Source organism: Nannobrachium achirus (assembly GCF_963921795.1).
Source record: "Nannobrachium achirus genome assembly, chromosome: 12".
NCBI lineage: Eukaryota > Metazoa > Chordata > Actinopteri > Myctophiformes > Myctophidae > Nannobrachium > Nannobrachium achirus.
In genome coordinates this window covers 18459259-18477032 of record NC_137832.1, presented here as the reverse complement: position 1 = coordinate 18477032, position 17774 = coordinate 18459259, and the positions used below count along the sequence as shown (strand labels likewise).

The following is a 17774-nucleotide window of genomic DNA, read 5'->3' as shown; positions in this document are numbered from 1 at the left end:
ACAAGACCAGGGCCAACACAGGACCATATCGTCGTTGTCGGGTGGAAACCTTGTATGTCCAAAACCGTTCGTTTTTATCAGAAAATAAAATGAACTAAACTAGTGAAAACAGCCGATCTACAAGCACACACGAGGCGTTGTGTGCTTGTAGATCTGCTGTTTTCACTACTTTTGTGCGACGGCCTTGTCTGATGAAGCAGTGCTTTACTTCGCGAAAAAACGTACAAATTTGAAACTTGGAGATACGAGGTTTCTGCCCGACAGTGACGATATGCATTGAGGGAGAGTTCTTATGCAATGCATATGGCCCTGTGTCGGCCCTGGTGTTTTGTGATTATGGGGGAGGGGGGCAGGCAAAGGGCAGATCTACAAGATCACAACGTGTGGCATGAGCTTGTAAGTGTAGATCAGATGTGTTCTACGATAAAGTATACAGGGCTTAATTAATTATGAATTGATAAATTATCCTGCATACAAAATGTATCCGTTAGTCCGTTTCATGGATTTATACCACTTAACTTCTGAGAGAGCTTAGAATGTGGGACGTGACACGACGATTGAATGTTCATTGTATGTATGTGTGATCTCCAGGTGTGAAAGCTAAGGTGGGGAGCTCACCCTTCCTGAAGTGCGCCACCCAGTTCCCTCTGATCTTGTGGCACCCTTACGCTCGTCACTACTTCTTCTGCGTGGTATCTGAGAAGGAACAGCAGAAGTGGCAGGCCGTCTTGCAAGACTGTGTCAGACATGCCAATGATGGTGAGTTCACCCGATGGGAACGCACGCAACTTAACATGAATGGATTATTATGGAGATAGACTTGCGCATAACAGACTATGACATAAGCACAGTAAAAGTCGTAAAAATATACAATTATAATATAAGGATAAAGATCTAATTTGAAGGGAAATTTTTATTGCAGTTTCAAGTTGTAAAACTTTTACTAGACGACTCACCATTACTGAACAGAAGAAGAATAATGTCCGGATCTCCACAGATTCTTAAAAAGCCTTAAATGGACTTATTCAGATTTACTTTTAAATGGTATGAAATCATACAAATTATTTTTTGAAAGGTAAATATTGTTTGAGGTTGTGTATCAGGTGATAGAGTTTTGCCCAGCAATAAACTGAAAGAAAACCAAATTATAAATATGAATTTTCTATCCTATCAAATAAAGTGCTTCATGGGTTAATGCAAGTTTAATGCTAATACGCAATGTGTTTATAAACACATGCCCGGTCATGTCTCCGAAGCCAGGTACAGTATGTATTTAATTTTGTTGCAAGTTTGGTCTTGAATTTCATTCTAGGTGGCATTAGAATGAATGTAACGTCCTGCTACCCTGTATGTGGGATAAATGAGAGCTTCATTCTGTTTGATTTGTACTTGCCTGAACTGATAGCTTGTAGGGCGTGGCTCAGATTCTCTCCACAAAGCATTACTACTAGTACTAAGCCTCTATAACTGAATCGCTCTGATTTGAAACCCATTGGGACATTCGGTGCAGCCAACGCTCCGTTGCAAGGGTGCAGAACAAAATGTTTGTTGAAAACGCTACAGTTGAGCAGCGTGGCTGAGAAGGCAAGCACACACTTGTCCTGAATGACTGCCTTCAGGGTTACACTAACATTTGCCGTGACAAAAATGTTGATCTTTGTTGATAAGGACCGCAGGGCCTGTCAGTGGAACCACACGTTGGATAAAAGTGCAGAAGCTTCTCCCTGAGGACACCTCTGTTTACCTTTCAGGCATTTAAATGGCATACCTAAACAGTGTGATTTACAATAACAACAGCAGGAGAATAAACTGTGATACCTCGATCTCCTGCATCACAAGTGGCTAATAGTCAGGAACCAATAGGAGTTCCTGCACCCTGTGAATGATAATTTGAACCACTTCAAGCTCTATTTTATACTTCATCGTATGACTGTGTTGCGCAGCAAAAAAAGGACGCACAGCGACGCGTTGTAGATCTATTATTTTTATTTTCACCTATAATAGGGACACCAAATTGAGGGGTTAACCACTTGAACCCCTGCATCCATATTGGCCAAAAAGTGGCTGTTCTTTGGTGAAGATGGGGGAAAGTGCCAACTCGAAGTCTACTCTAGAGAGTTTAAGTGGTTAATTAAAAGGTGTTGGTCAAATGAAAAAAGAGAGGGGGGGGGGGGGGGGGAGAAAATTAGATAACAAAGGAGGGTGACAGGATTTTCTGACAGACGAGTAGCGTATGAAAAGGAGAGTGGGCAGTAGTGACAGAACATGGATCACGCTGTTAAAGGAAGTTAAAGGGATGGATCGTGGCCAGTGCACTGGTATGATCTGTCCAATGAATCACTTTTATCTGAATAGAACCTGGGGCCAAGCACAGAGTGGTTTGCTGTAAACAATGATACTGTAGATTAGAAGGAGTTAAGTAAAACCTCAGCTTGTTCTCCACGTTGTTTCTTTTTAGTTTATTTGTCCCTTCTTTCTCTTTTCTTTAATCCCTGCACTGATACATTTCCTTTCTCCCTCTTTTTTGCCTGTTTTTGTTTTACACTTGTCGGCTTAGTATTTGTTGTGGTAGTCATGCAGCACATCAAAGAAGTTGGTTTGGATGTGTGTGTGTGTGTGTGTGTGTGTGTGCGCTCACTCACCTCATCTCCTGCCAGCAGTAGATGAGTTTGGATTGATTTGCCCATAGATGGTTAGAAGACTACAGCACCCTGACTAATTTCCGACTATCCCTGGACGACTGCCGAATGGCCATGTGCAGTGCAGAGCCCAGCTGACTGAGTTCGCTCAGCAGTAACAGCTGCTTTCCAATAAGGCCATAAGTCACCGGGCGGCCGTGCAGGGAAACATATTTTAATCTTTATTCATCCAGGGAAGGGTGAGAAATATGTGCTCTGTTCTCTTTTTCAGAATCATGCTAATTGGTTACTGCTGTTCTACTGTTCTGCCTTGCTCTGACACCCCGACAATAATGGACAACAAAAGTAAAAGACTTAAAGCTTAATCTAGGGATGCATTAGTTAAGTTTCTTTGGATAAGGGTACTTCAAAAAGCCTTGAATGTAAAAGAAGTTGAATTCTAGATTTGTGGCATTATGAGCTAAGTGGCATGCTCTACATGAGTCTGGCCACCTGAACTGTACCTGTTCTGAACAGGCAAAAGCATACACAATTTCTGTAGCGCTGTATTTATGGCATGATTTCATCTACGTATTGAGTTTACCACTGTATTGTATGCTTAACCGCTGGTGAATTTGAAACAATAATAAAATAATGTATGCAGAAGTATCCAGCATGAGATGACTCAAGCAAGAATGACACATGAATGTCACAAGACTGGAATGTGGACTCCACTCAAAACATCTCGTCATGATGTATTTACCTGGTTGTTATGACAATGGCTCTGATAAATAGTATGCACGAAGAGTAAGATGCTACTTGGAATAGTCTGTTTTGTCTATCAGTGCTGTTTAGGTAAACAGAGGGTTTATTAAGTTCCCCAGGTATCCTAGAGTATATCTCAGGCCTGTACTTATGTTGTCAGACACACAGGTTCATATAGTTATTGTAAGTGGTAAGAACGTAGATTGCCGGAGGAATCTGTCTGGGCTTCTGTGTTACTATGTGTTTTGTCAACTCCTACAATAAAAGGAGTTCGCTGACAGTTACAGTATAGCTTACTAAGAGCACAGCTTACAGCAAAAAAGCTTGCAAGCCTTTAGTTGTTGTAGTAAACATGGATGAACACAATTACCGGTAGTTCATGACTATTGCCATCAGATCCCGAGTGGGCCTGTTAACTATATCTGTATTTGTGTCTTTTTCCCCACACTAGGGATGGGACGATATGAAAATGTCATATCACGATTATTGTGACAAAAGAAACAATTTACAATATTATCGCGATAATCAAAATCCATTATTTTGGGGCGGACACATTCGCCAAAAAAATAGCAGATCTACAAGCTCACAACGCGTTGCGATGTGAGCTTGTAGATCAGCTATGTTTTGGCAAAGACATTTGATAAAGAGTGAAAAAAATACTGTATGAAGTACGTATATTACAAGTACCTTTTACCAATTATAGAGGGTTTAAGTGGTACCGGATATGCAGCTCGGCAAATAAAAGGTGAATTGATCCCAGTGCATGATTTAGGACGATTTCACGATAAATGTAATCTCCACGATACGATTATCATGAGTGTCCCATCCCTATCCCACACATGGAACTTTTATACATTCATTTTCATCAGTCACTGCTGATATAGCCTCGGAAACCCAGACTTTTATTTTGGCGATAGGAACTGCTGATTAAAGACCATCACTCCTAGCATAGGCTAGTTCTCCTCCATGGGGGCAGCATGATGAACACAAGTTTTGCAAATGTACTAATTGGCATAATGAGTTATCTCGCTCATGTGCACCTGCATGCTGTAAATGCTGTACTATATTATATTACAATTACACATTTTGTTGTACGCTGTGCTGCCAAATGTTCCATTGGGGACAATAATGTTTGAACTTTGAATTAAGTTTGTCTCTAAAACACACTCCTTAATGTGTGATTTGTTAAATTGGAGTCAATAGAGGTCAGGTAATTTAATAAAACCGGCTTGTCGAGGAAGAGTAGGCCCGACTAACACGCCGCTAATATGTCCTGGCATCTGTAATGGCGATGTGTTGTGTGAAATAACAAGAAAGCGTCTGCTGTGAATTTAGACCTTAACTGGAAGCATGAGCTGGCCACATGCCCTCTGGTCTCCTTTCAGGCACAAGAGCCCAGGGGCGTCACAAGGGGGGGGGAAAGTGGGACTGAGTTACTAGGGCCCAAGGTGGAGGGGCCTTAATTATTTTATACTTTAGCTATTGAAAATTAGCAGATATACAAGCTCACAGCGCGGCACCGAGTTGAAACTGAAAATTTGTGCAAATCTTTGAATATGTATTTTTTAAGCGAACATTTGTAACTCAAATTTTGCTTCTGGGGGGTCCCTGGAACTAAAATATTTTGAGATGGGGGTCCGTGGCCAAATACATATCATTTTGGGGGTCCTTCACATGAAAAGGTTTGAGCACCACTGACATAAAAACCTTAGAAGGATTTGAAATATTCAAAGACTTGCACAAAAATAGCAGATCTACAAGCTCGCAGCGTGGCACTCGGTGCCGCGCTGTGAGCTTGTATATGTAAGCCATTTACCATGAGAGGGAGTGGGTTGTTGGCGGATTTACCACTGTTTCAGGGTTGTGGCACGAGGCGAAACCCACAACCCTCGAATGGTAATTTGCTTTTCTACCACTTCTACCTTATACCGGTAAATGAAAGAAAACACAGTTGTAACTTGCAAGGTTATTTAGTTATACAACTGCAACACAACAGTGGGCGGGGTCCATGAGCCAACTCAAGGTTGTTGACTGATTTACCACTGTTTTAAGCCAATCGGAATCCAGTATCTGAACATGTGACCACAAAAAGTGGTAGAACTGCTATTTTTCAATAGTTAAAGCACAACATGTGAATGAGTCCTTGTACCCAGGGCCCAGAATTTGGTGCGACACCCCTGCAAGAGCCTCAAGGCGTGGCTGTGTTGCTTGGACAAGAAACCCAATGTAATGAATGACTAACTCAATAGAGTCCTGGAACAGGAGGCTCTTGGGCAGAAGGCATTCCTCAAATACTTGTAGAGCAGTGGTTCTCAAATGCTTTAATTTCAAGGACCCCCATAACCCTTGAGAGTGTACAAATGGAACCAAACGGATCCATGACGGCCCGTTTGGCTCCATTTGTACACTCTCAGTGTTGCAGAGTTCCCTGGACACCGCTTTTTAGAGCCACTGATGTAGAGCACACATGACATGTATCAGCACTTTAGCAGTGCTGTGCCAGCTTAGCCGTAGGCTAATAGAAAACCGTAGATATTGTACGTTTTGGAATACCTTTTTGATGCCTTAACCATGCACGTTAAGCTGGTGTCCCTATTTTGATCAAAAAACATTTTTTCAAGATTTTATTGAAATAGTAATTATACATTTATAATAGAAGATCCACACGCTCTTAAACTTCTAAATGAACTATTGTTATTGCTAAGTGGCTTAAAATTAATACTGGTCTAAATAATACAGTATAGTACCTACCAGGTATTGTTTTCGAACACCTGGTGTTCAAAGGTCTAAGGCAGGGGTCTTCAATGTTTTCAGCCCAAGGACCCCTTAGTTAACACTTATGTTGCAATGATTTTTTCTCTTCAATGTCTCGCGTTGCCATGGTTACCATAGACTTCCATGTAATTGTGCAATTGTGTAAAAAGTGCACGCCCATGCCTAGATGATGCACCACGTGTGTAGATGCTGTTCACAGCTTTCAAACAAAAAAATCCGCTTGGAAATCCGTTCAGGCATTCATGATTTATGGGCCATTATGTTTTCTTCAGATGTAAACAAACATGGCTGCCATGTTTGAAAGAATGGGTTGGTATGGGGGTTAAACATGCAATTTCGCGATCGCGATCATGCCTAATACATTTCTAGAGATCCAAAAAAAAATAATATGAAAAAAAGAAAATTTGAAAAAAAAAAAAAAAAAATGTTTTTTCAAAAACGGCCCAAACTCGGGAAACTCGGGGTTGGCACAGCGTTGGTATCAATACAAACTCGGGAAACTCGGGGTTGGCACCAGATGTGTTAAGAGAGAGATGAAGCAGGGACCCCCACAACCTTTTCATAGATTCCATATAGGTTCATTGTTTGACCGCACAATCATCAGTGAATTTTGGATTCATGTCAGTTTGTGTTTTCAGATATTTAACCACTTGAACCAATACTCAATACTTAATAAACTTGACCTTTCACTCTGTACAGTCTGCTCTTTTCCCCTCTACACCAAAGCTCTTTGCCAAAAATAGCTGATCTACAAGCTCACAATGCCTTGAAGCGCGAGGTGTTGTGAGCTTGTAGATCTGCTATTTTTGGCTAAAGTTCTCAGAATATGGACGCTAGGGTTCAAGTGGTTAGGGTTAAAAACGGAGAAAAAAAAACTCTCCATCACTCAAAGATTTGGAGGACTCCCTGTAGTAACTCTGAGGACTTCCTAGGGGTCCCGGACCCCCTGTTGAAGTAAATCTCTATGGGAAAAAAATATTGTCTGTTGTTGTAGTTATGAGAGGATTTTAACTTGAACATATTTTGTACTGTATGTGGTCACTGCAGTGTAGGGCTACAGTGACACCATGTTTAGACTGGAGCCTCAATAATGTCTGGTATGTGATGGTAATTCATTTCTCTTCTACACTCTTTGCTCTCTCTCACACTCTTTGCCTCTCTTGATATCCATTTCTCATTCTCTCTGTATCTCTCTCTCTGTATCTCTCTCTCTGTATCTCTCTCTCTCTCTCTCTCTCTCTGGGACTTGTGCCAACACGTGTCTCTTTAATAGCAAGTACACACAGGTAACTGTGTAACCTTAAACACATTAGCTTATCTTGCCTTGTGAAGAACGCTTTTTTGCTCAAACTAAACTTGGCTAAATAAGGGTTTCAGAAATTGAAAACGATGTGTTCTGCAAGTGTAGTCCACTTGTACTCAGTGATAAAGCGCCAAAGTCTTCATTATGTTTTTCTTTTAACGTGATGCAATATGACAAAACTAACGCTTTCTTTTAGTGACTGCTTAGAAACACTTAAAGGACAACTTTGTCTTTTTACAACATGGGTTCATATTTTAGATTGTAATTAGGAAAAGAAAAGATGAGTGTTAAAATGTTTTCATTTAATTATTTCTATTGTTTTAGCAATTTTAACGATTTTGATTTCAGTGGTTGGGGGCATGTGTACAAGTGGCTAAATATGTCTTTTTAGACACAATAAGCCCATTCCCAAGATGCACCTCAATCTTTCATGGGCACATGTGACTTATGGGGGCTAGTAGTGTTACTAGTAAATAGTAATGAAGACATGACCCGCTTATTGTGTCTAAAAATACATATTTAGCCAGTTGCACGCATGCCCCCAACCACTGAAATCAAAATTGCTAAAATGGCTAAACCGATAGAAAGCAATAAATTAAAACATTAACACTACCTTGTCTTTTCTCTAAATAGAATCTAATAATATGAACCCTTTGTTGTAAAAAACAACAACAACAACGTTGTCCTTTAAACCCCATCATTCTTATTGTGGGGAAAAGGCGTTTACTGAGATTGAGAATGGCATATTCAAGGTCACAACGCGTCGTGTTGTGAGCTTGTCGATCGGCGAAAGCTTTCCCCACAAAAACAGTAAATACACTATTAGCATTCCGACCGCCAAAATGAAACCCTGGGTTTCCGAGGCTAGTATCATATAGACTAAAGCCTTAGGGACTCTGCTCAACCATATGTGGTTTAATTAAGTGGTTAAATGGGCTCATAAATAAAATTAAACTTAAAATTTGGGTACAATAATATTGTACCCGACTGTTTATAACAATGTAGGTCTGTTGATTCCAAACCTGTATACGAGTGGTGAATATAGGTAGGGGCTGGGAGGAACCTTGGGAGAGGAAATGGCCCTAATAGCTAGCATGCCTCAGCTGTGACACAGGCTCGCTGTATTAATGTGAGTGGGTGAACACCTCCACATGTTGACTTTGTGTGTCTTTTTAAAACTGCCCTCTTTAAAAAACAAGGTGTCCCTCAACTAATACGCAGTCAACAAGCCATTTATTAGCATGTTGTTGTTTTTTTCACAGTCCGTTCAGTATATTATGGTGTGAGGGTGGAGAGTATTGGTGTGTTTTAGGGAGACTGTCCGGTAACCTCAAGGTCAGGGATTTGGCCCTGCAATAAGCAAAGGGCCCATTAACACCCTACTATACCTTTAACGGGATGTATGGCTGAGTGATGTTTTCTGGTTAAAACGAGAGTTACGAATATAACTAAGGTTCCATGAATTCTGGATGACCGCCAGTGAGTGGGTGGTGTTTTCAACACCTGGATGAAATAAAACAAAACAAAAAACCTTTTCTTTTCCCTTTAAAAGTTAAAGCTATATATCGTCGTTGTCGGGTGGAAACCTCGTATCTCCAAGTTTCAAATGTGTACGTTCTTTCGCGAAGCCCTGCTTCATCATACAAGGCTGTCGCACAAAAGTAGTGAAAACAGCAGATCTACAAGCACACAACGCCTCGCGGTGCGAGGCGTTGTGTGCTTGTAGATCGGCTGTTTGCACTAGTTTAAATCATTTTTAAAATGATAAATGCAAAACGAACTGTTTTGGACATACAAGGTTTTCACCCGACAACGACTATATATTCTGATAGTAATCATGGCAGTGTTTTGTTCAGTAACAGGGGTCTTCCTCCTGTCTCTCCAACTCATAAGCAGAAAAGACCTTTTCAGCCGGTTGCCAATCAGGAGAGAGTTCCCATTTATCAGCTTCAATTTGATGGTGTACAAGTTCCACTTTGGTCTGCTCATGCCTGTGTTGTGTCATCACTTTCAGCTTCACGTGTTTATCCTGCCTGTATGCGCTCTCTCTCCCGACTGAATAAATCTGGAATCTTGACCTGAAAATCCCCATTACGGAAAACAAATGGAACCAATTTGGTTCCATTGGCACAATCTCTGAGTAAAATTAACAAGGCGAACACATTCAACACACTAATATTCTCCGAGATTTGATGAGAGAAAATCTTATCTTTTCAAACGGGGGTCCTATAGACTAATGCATATTAAACTGGGTGTCATTGATAAATTAAAACAGCTGAGAATCACTGCTATAGAGTATACTTGGTCTTTTTGGCCTCACAGAAATCCCCTTCATTCCAACAAAGGTTGAGCCAAAATAAATGGTCCGTATACCACTGCCCCCCCCCCCCCCCCCCCTTTACTCTCACACACACATGGTGTTCACATACAGCTTTGAGAGGGGCTGGAGGGGGGGGGGGGACTTCCTGCCCATGTTTCAGTTAGGAACGTGGGTTCTCACTGCCCTCCCCCAACCAGACGCGCACACACTCATTCACTCACACGACCCCACACACTTCCTGGCTTTGTTGGAGTTCACTCACATGAGTGCACGCACGCGCAGCCAGGCACACACACACACACACACACACACACACACACACACACACACACACACACACACACACACACACACACACACTGGAGAGAAATGTGCACACAGTCTGATAAGACATAATGGCATGTCTGAATCCCCCCGTTTTTATCACCCAGAATGCAGCTTTGATTATCTGTGATTGACGAACCCAAGCTTGGGGAATGCATAAACGCCGTTGTCGGGTGAAAACCTTGTATGTCCAAGACCGTTGGTTTTGCATTTAGCATTTTTAAAATGATTTAAACTAGTGACAACAGCCGATCTACAAGCACACAACGCCTCGCACCGCGAGGCGTTATGTGCTTGTAGATCTGCTGTTTTCACTACTTTTGTGCGACGGCCTTGTATGATGGAGAAGGGCTTTACTTTGCGAAAGAACGTACACATTTGAAACTTGGAGATACAAGGTTTCCACCCAGCAATGACGATAACCGATGCTCTTTGGACAGAATCAACTCTTGGAGCGCTGCTCTTTCTCATGAACTACAGATGCCTGTAGTGTTGTTAGCTGTCAGTCAAGCTACATCAGCACGCCCCATGCATCGTGTTATGCTATTTATACATTAGGAACGCATTACACTGCTGAAACTTCGGAGATTACGTGAAGATTTTAGGGAAGAAGAGAAGTCTCACTTCCTTTAAAATGTTTGGTTTCCCGCACCGTTGCCATGACATTGCCACCATAAACAGTCATGACACAACGCCGTGATTCAAGTTACCAAAATGTGGGTGATAACTTAGTCATGTGGTCTGTGGTAAAAGCTTCAATATTTGCTTATGGATAAAATGTCTACAAGTAATCCCTATTTCCTGTGCCCCGTCATTCAGGTTTATCAGAGGAGAGCAAGGTACAGACTCCAGCCTTCACTGATGCTGTGCGACTCTATCGGCAGGCACGTGGCCTGTATGGCACCTGGGACATGATGTGTGGCACAACCTCGCAGGTAAACCTGTCAATGCTTAGTTACTACCCTGTTTTCACTTCTTTCTTTCTTTCTTTCTTTATTGACCATATTCACATGCTTGCAATTTTGCTCTTTCTTCATATTTAGAGAGAGGGGGCCTCACAGTATTTAATTGGGAAAGCTCAGCATTGAGTATTATGTTAGAGCAAAACTGCTGCCATGTAAATATGGTCCATTGCTTTCTTTGAGATGACATACAGTAACCCCCAGTTCCCTGTTATAAAGATATTATAGGACGTCATCCACTTATACGTCGTTTCATAATTTCCGAAATGTACACAGCGTTCATATCTTTGGGTAATCATAGATTGATAAAGAAATCAAGAAAATCAAGAAATAAAGACTAAAGGCAGACTTTGGTATTACTATCACTGAAAACTGGAAGAGACTATTATGTAAAGCACTGCAACACACTTTTTATGATTAAAACACTGGAATTGGTCACATGGATATTTTGTAAATTGTTTAGTCTCACAGAGCCTGTTGATCAGACATCTCCACCATACATAATACAGTACATAAATGGAAATCAAAAATCTAAATATGAGCTGGACTAGAGAACGGCCACTAACACATCTATACCTACTGCTTTGAAAACAAATCATAACACACTGTCCCAATATGAAGGACCGCCCCAAAGTCTTTGCTTTGGTTCTGCAATGCAGTTATTCTTTTGAGTGGTGCTAAGCGCTCCTACTGTACATCTGGCTTTGTCTGTTTGTATATACGCCTGTATGTCCCACACCTGGCCCATTGGCCAAGCTTCTTGTGACGCTCAATAAAGAAATTAACTCATAAAAGCACTGCTCACTTCACACTGGGTGTGATTCCATTTCTGATTTGTTTCCACAAAGTTTTATCCGCTACATTGAAAGAATGTAGATGTCACCAGGCTACGTCTATGCAAGACTATGTACTGTAATGAGCTGTCAAAACCGAGGTCTATGGAGATGAAGTATTCATCTGCTAATCTGCGTGCCCTTAAGGGCAGGTATACAAAGGGTGTAAATACGGCATTCTAATATCCAGGTGTGGTTTGGCCTAGCTTTCTATGCCCGTCCCATAAGAACAGGTTTTTCTGGACCCACAAATCCCATCAGGATACAGCCATGATTGATTCCTGCTCTACTTTTGATGTCAAAAGCGTGAATCAAAACAGCAACCCTGTTTCGACAATGGAACAAGGGGGGAGCGCTTGTTTTCGGTGGAGATGACGGAGGCACGCCGGCGTTATATTATAAACACAATCTGATCTAGCAATCATGACATAGGCTATTTATTATAATCACTAATTCACTATGAAGTGTCTTTAATTATAATTAAAGTAAACATAGTCAAATAACAAACAAAGGACAAATTGTTCTGCCCACAACCTCATCAAACGAAAATGCCTAAACTACTGTAAATGTAGGCCTATTATAACTATGATAATGGTTCTTAATTAGTCCCAATTATTATGTATAATACTTGACCTTATAAATATAGAATGTTTATGATTATATATGTTATGAAACATCGCATAGTCGAGCGTTGTGAGTCTGCGACGGTCGCATGAGCCGACTCAGCGCAGTTACCGGCTTATGTGCCGTCTGCCGTTATGGACAGAATAGTAAATCTTCATCCCCCCGAATTTCGTCACCTCCGCGCGGTCCAGGCGAACACAACGGAGCGCTCCCTACCTCCGGTTCAGCCAATCACAAGCTTCCACTGGCGATACCGGGTTGCTGTTTTGATACACGCGAATCAAAAGTCCAGAGACAGTCTGACTGACTCCCTGAAGCTAACTGAAACACCAACTGCTACAGTAACAGTGTTGAGCACTGTTGGCTAATAATGCTCCCAGTAAAATTGTCTGGACGGTGCTTTAATGAGCGGTGACTAATGTAGTTATTTCTGCTCTTCTGGTTATGTAAACTGGCTGTGTGAACAAGTATTTCATTGTTTTTCAGTGGCACTGCTTGTTGAGAGTGTATAATCGAGGTTGCATAGATACAGGCCATCAATGGATATGTATTGTTTCTCCTAGATGGATGAGATCTTTTTATAGAATGCAATAGAACCAACAAACGGTGTCTAGTTACTTAAAGTAGCTGGAAGTGAAGATAACATTACCAATGATAGCCAGAGATGCAACATTTGAGATGTTGCAGCATTTGCCTTTAGTCACCGCTTTTACTTTCACCAAAAACTGTCTTCTCACAGTGCATCAGCATGAGACGATTTGACTCTCGAAGGTGCTTTTCTGTTGAAAAGCATTTCAACTGTACAGTATAAAGAAATGGTGTTGGCTTCTTTTCTGGCCTAAACACGTCCCGTCCTGGTTTCAGAGTCCTGGCGTGATGAGTGGTGCTTTGTGTGGTTTGTCTCAGAGCCTGCAATTTATTGAAAAAGACACTTTCTTAACTAATAATTTAACCCCTATTGTGCTGTGCTTCAGAAACTGGCAATATCAAGGCCACCAGATACTGATGGATGTGTTTGTGTGTGAGGATGATAGCTTGGGGTTCCTGTCTGCATTAGGTGATTCCTGCACCCACATACTGCCTTCCTGCTTAGTGTTAATTTATTCAGGAAATGGGCGAAAAAGAACACGGGCAGATGTAGCGCACTCTTCACCTGCATGCTGGTGTAACACGTACAGCACATTTCCTCATCACATCACTCCCATCAGTTGTGTGGAAAGATCAAGCGTTGTTCTCTGTATGGCCAGTGGAAATGACAATCACTCCATCAGCTGTGTGGAAAGATCAAGCTTTGTTCTCTCTATGGCCAGTGGAAATGACAAGGACTGATCTGATACATCCATCCATCCATCTTCAACCGCGTATCCGGAATCGGGTCGCGGGGGTAACAGTTCCAACTTCCAACTGAGACCTCCAGATTTCCTTATCCTGAGCAACTTACTCCACTCCCTCAGGGAGTATACCGAGGCGTTCCCAAGCCAGTTTGGAGATATAATCCCTCCATCTGGTCTTTGGTCTGCCACGGGGTCTCCTCCCAGTCGGACGCGAATCGAGGACCTTCCTAGGAAGGCGCTCGGGGGGCATCCGTACTAGATGCCCGAACCACCTAAGCCGACTCCTTTCCAAGTGTAGGAGCAGCGGTTCTACTCCAAGTCTCTCTCGGGTGACTGAACTTCTCACCCTATCTCTAAGGGAGATACCAGCCAGGCAGCCACCCGTCTGAGGAAACCCATTTCGGCCGCTTGCACCCGCGACCTTATACTTTCGGTCATGACCCACACTTCATGACCATAGGTGAGAGTAGGAACGAAGATTGCTCGGTAGAGCAAAACCGCTCCTGCTGCTCCGATTCTCCGGCTGATCTCCTTCTCCGTCTTCCCCTTTCTCTCATTCGTGAACAAGACCCAGAGATACTTAAACTCCTTCACCTGGAGTAAAGCCTCATTCCCTACTTGGACTGCACAATCCATTGTAGGAGAAATGCACAAAGAGGGTCTTCTACAATGACCACCTTTGCAAATCCTGTGAAACTAGCAGTATCTTACACTGCCATTGTGTTACTATATCTAACAGCACTACAGCATAGCACAGGAATGTTACAACTCAATAGTTCTGTAAATCACCTTACCTCATCACATAGAGCTCATATCTCGGTGTGCCTCTGTACTTCATTGTAGCATATTGTTGGAATGCCATAACTCAACCTATTTGGCACTAAAGCAATCATAAATTATGTGCCGGTATTGTTACAGCCTTTCAGCACTACTGTATAACATGGCTTAGGAATGTCATAAATCAAGAGATGCGATTTCATAAATTATCTCCCACCATAGTTAAACAGTTTGTGGCGCGGGATGAATGAATGGTCCATGAACGGAAAGACTTAATTATTCATAATTATTGGTTGACTGTTGTCATGTAACTCAAACCCTCATCAGTCTCAGCTGCCTGAGAGCCACGTACCTGCACTTCCCATTCTAAAGCGTTCATATCAGCGTGTTTTTGGTCAATATGTCCCTGCCCCAATGTCACAAAGGCAGTGTTTGTTGTACTCTTGACTGCACGGCCAATAAAGTGATTAATGTTCTGATGGTATTTATTCTCTGTGTAGATTCTGTCTAACCTGGTGATGGAGAACCTCCTGTCTGAGCTGAGGGATCTGATCTCCCCCCGACTTAAAGGAAAGATGAACGAGAGGCAAAGGAACTGGATGCTGGTGAGAATCGGAGATAGATCCCTATTTTGGGCATGTCGTTCTAGGCAGGGGGAATTTTATACATTGTTTCCAATATAATATATAATATATATCATTTTCAAAAGTAGCAGATCTACAAGTCCACTTTTTGAATATGGGGCTAAGTTGTTAAGACAATTACCTACCTGGGTTACTGAGAGGGTAACCGGTTACCAAATGTCTCTGTAATGTCAGCATTGAAAAGTAATTCCTTCTTATAAGTATACATCAAATATGTACAGCCAAATATGTGAATGTGGGCTAGTCGGCTAGATGATAATGACCCAGGCAAACACCAACACAAATTGAACGTATATAAGAACACGTATATAAGAACACGTGTATCTTACGTGTACTGTAAGATTGATTGGTATTACGATATTTCATCTTGGCCCTCTTTACCATTGTTGGTTGTAATAATTGTAGTAATGATACATTTTATTTGTGTAGCACTTTTCCTGCTGATGATCTATGATTCATCCGGCTAAATGTCGAGAATGCAAAGCTTCCATATAAGGTTCTGTCTCCTCTATTAAACGTGTGCTTCCACTTTTTGCGTGGGATTTGTGTTCGTCAGATCAGCGACGCGGTTTACACGCTGGTGCAGCGGCAATGTCAGACCCAGTACGAAGCAGTGGTGCAGTCATGCGAAGCGGGGCGCACCCGGTTGGAGACATCCATACGAACAGACATGGACCAGATCATCACCTCCAAGGAGCATGTCACCAACAAGATCAGAGGTAGGGCTGTCACAATTATTACATAATCGTCTAATCGCAAATATGGGACATAATCGCAATTATTTTGTGATAATCGTCATAATCGTTTACTTGTTTATATATGTTTTATATAAACATTTAAAAAATGGTGGAAATGGCAGATCTACATGCTCACAACAGTGACAACACGACGCGACGTGGTGTGAGCATGTAGATCGGCTATTTCCACTATCAATGTTCTTTTTGAAGTGTAAAGTTGTCAAATATGTCCTTCATTTCTTTGTATATTTAAGTTATGTGTCTTATCTACCATGTCCAACTTCAAAGCCTACAAGCCAAACAGAAATGTAATTGTCAACGACAAAAAACAAAATTAAATCGTTAATCGCAATTATTTGAGTGACAATTAATCGTCATGTAAAATGGCACAATCGCGACAGCCCTAATCAGAGGTTTTGTCAGACGTTAAACTAACAATCACTGCTTTTTAACCCACTGACTCTTAACGGTAAATACCAGGAGATGTACGCATCCCATGATGTCCCATAGTCATCATTTCTGACCCCATAGTCAGTCCAGATTCTTCTAACTAATTCCCCCTTGCTTACTGGCTGTCTGGCATGCGTTTGTCGACTCAGACGGCCAGGGGCGTCACAAGGGGTAGGAAAGTGGGACTGAGTTACTGGGGCCCAAGGTGGTGGAGGGGCCCTAATAACTTTATCTATTGAAAAATAGCAGATATACAAGCTCACAGCGCGGCACCGAGTGCCGCGCTGCGAGCTTGTAGATCTGCTATTTTTGAAAAGTTGTGAAAATGTGCGCAAATCTTTGAATAAATGTATTTTTTTAAGTGAACATTTGTAACTCAAATTTTGCTTCTGGGGGGGTCCCTGCAACTAAATATTTTGAGATGGGGGGGTCCTTCACATGAAAAGGTTTGAGCATCACTCACATGGAAACATAGGTTTCTTGGCACACATTTTCACGATTTTTCAAAAATAGCAGATCTACAAGCTCGCTGTATATCTGCTATTTTTCAATAGCTAACATTCATGGGAGGCCCCGCAGTGAATCCTTGTACCCGGGGCCCAGAATTTGGTGTGACGGCCCTGCAGACGGCCTTGCCTTTTAGAGCAGAACTCACGCAAGCAGGCAGCATTCCAATGACTGTTTACTGTATGAAGGAGGATTTGAGCGGTTGTTCAGTCATAATGACTGTCTGGCAGAAACGTCCAATTCGAGTGGGAGTGAATAATGAACCCCCCTGTTCCCGTGTTGACTTAGCCTTATGACTGAGGCATCAACTATCCTTTTTGTGGAAATTTGTCGTGTCGTTAACGCCTCTTCGTGTTGTGTAATGCTAGATGACTTTGCTGTCTATATGTCCCATGATCAGGAGTGCTATTGTAATCAGGAAATAATATCATGCATTTATCACAAGTAAATGGGAGTGGTATGTCCTCAAAATATGAAATCCCGTAAGCAACGCTGCAACGACTACTAATCCTGAAGTAACGCCATAACAGTTTTGTAATATAATGGCGTTGACTTTCAAACTAAGCAATATTCAGCTAATACGATGCAATGCGATAGTGCGGTCTAGCTAACACCAACTTGGGACTCCTGAATGCCTCCAGTCCACACCCTCCTGTCTGTCATCATGTTCTTGAGCTCTACAGTGTTGATTCAGCTAATATTAATGAATGAATGAATGATGGATTTGAATCTCCAGTTCCTCCTCTGACAAGGGTGTGTAACTCTTATGTGTAAATCTAAACATTCTCTCCTCTCCATCAC

At 41.9% G+C, this 17774-nt stretch overlaps 1 protein-coding gene across 1 annotated transcript in view; it reads left to right on the top strand.

The window, feature by feature from the left end:
• niban2b (niban apoptosis regulator 2b) overlaps positions 1–17774 on the top strand; it is a 46498-nt gene that overhangs the window by 18670 nt on the left and 10054 nt on the right. Inside the window, exons 5-8 of the mRNA XM_080739479.1 lie at positions 592–759; positions 10925–11040; positions 15136–15240; positions 15836–15998. Of these exons, the coding sequence (XP_080595605.1) occupies positions 592–759; positions 10925–11040; positions 15136–15240; positions 15836–15998 (552 nt within the window). The remainder of the gene's footprint in view (positions 1–591; positions 760–10924; positions 11041–15135; positions 15241–15835; positions 15999–17774) is intronic.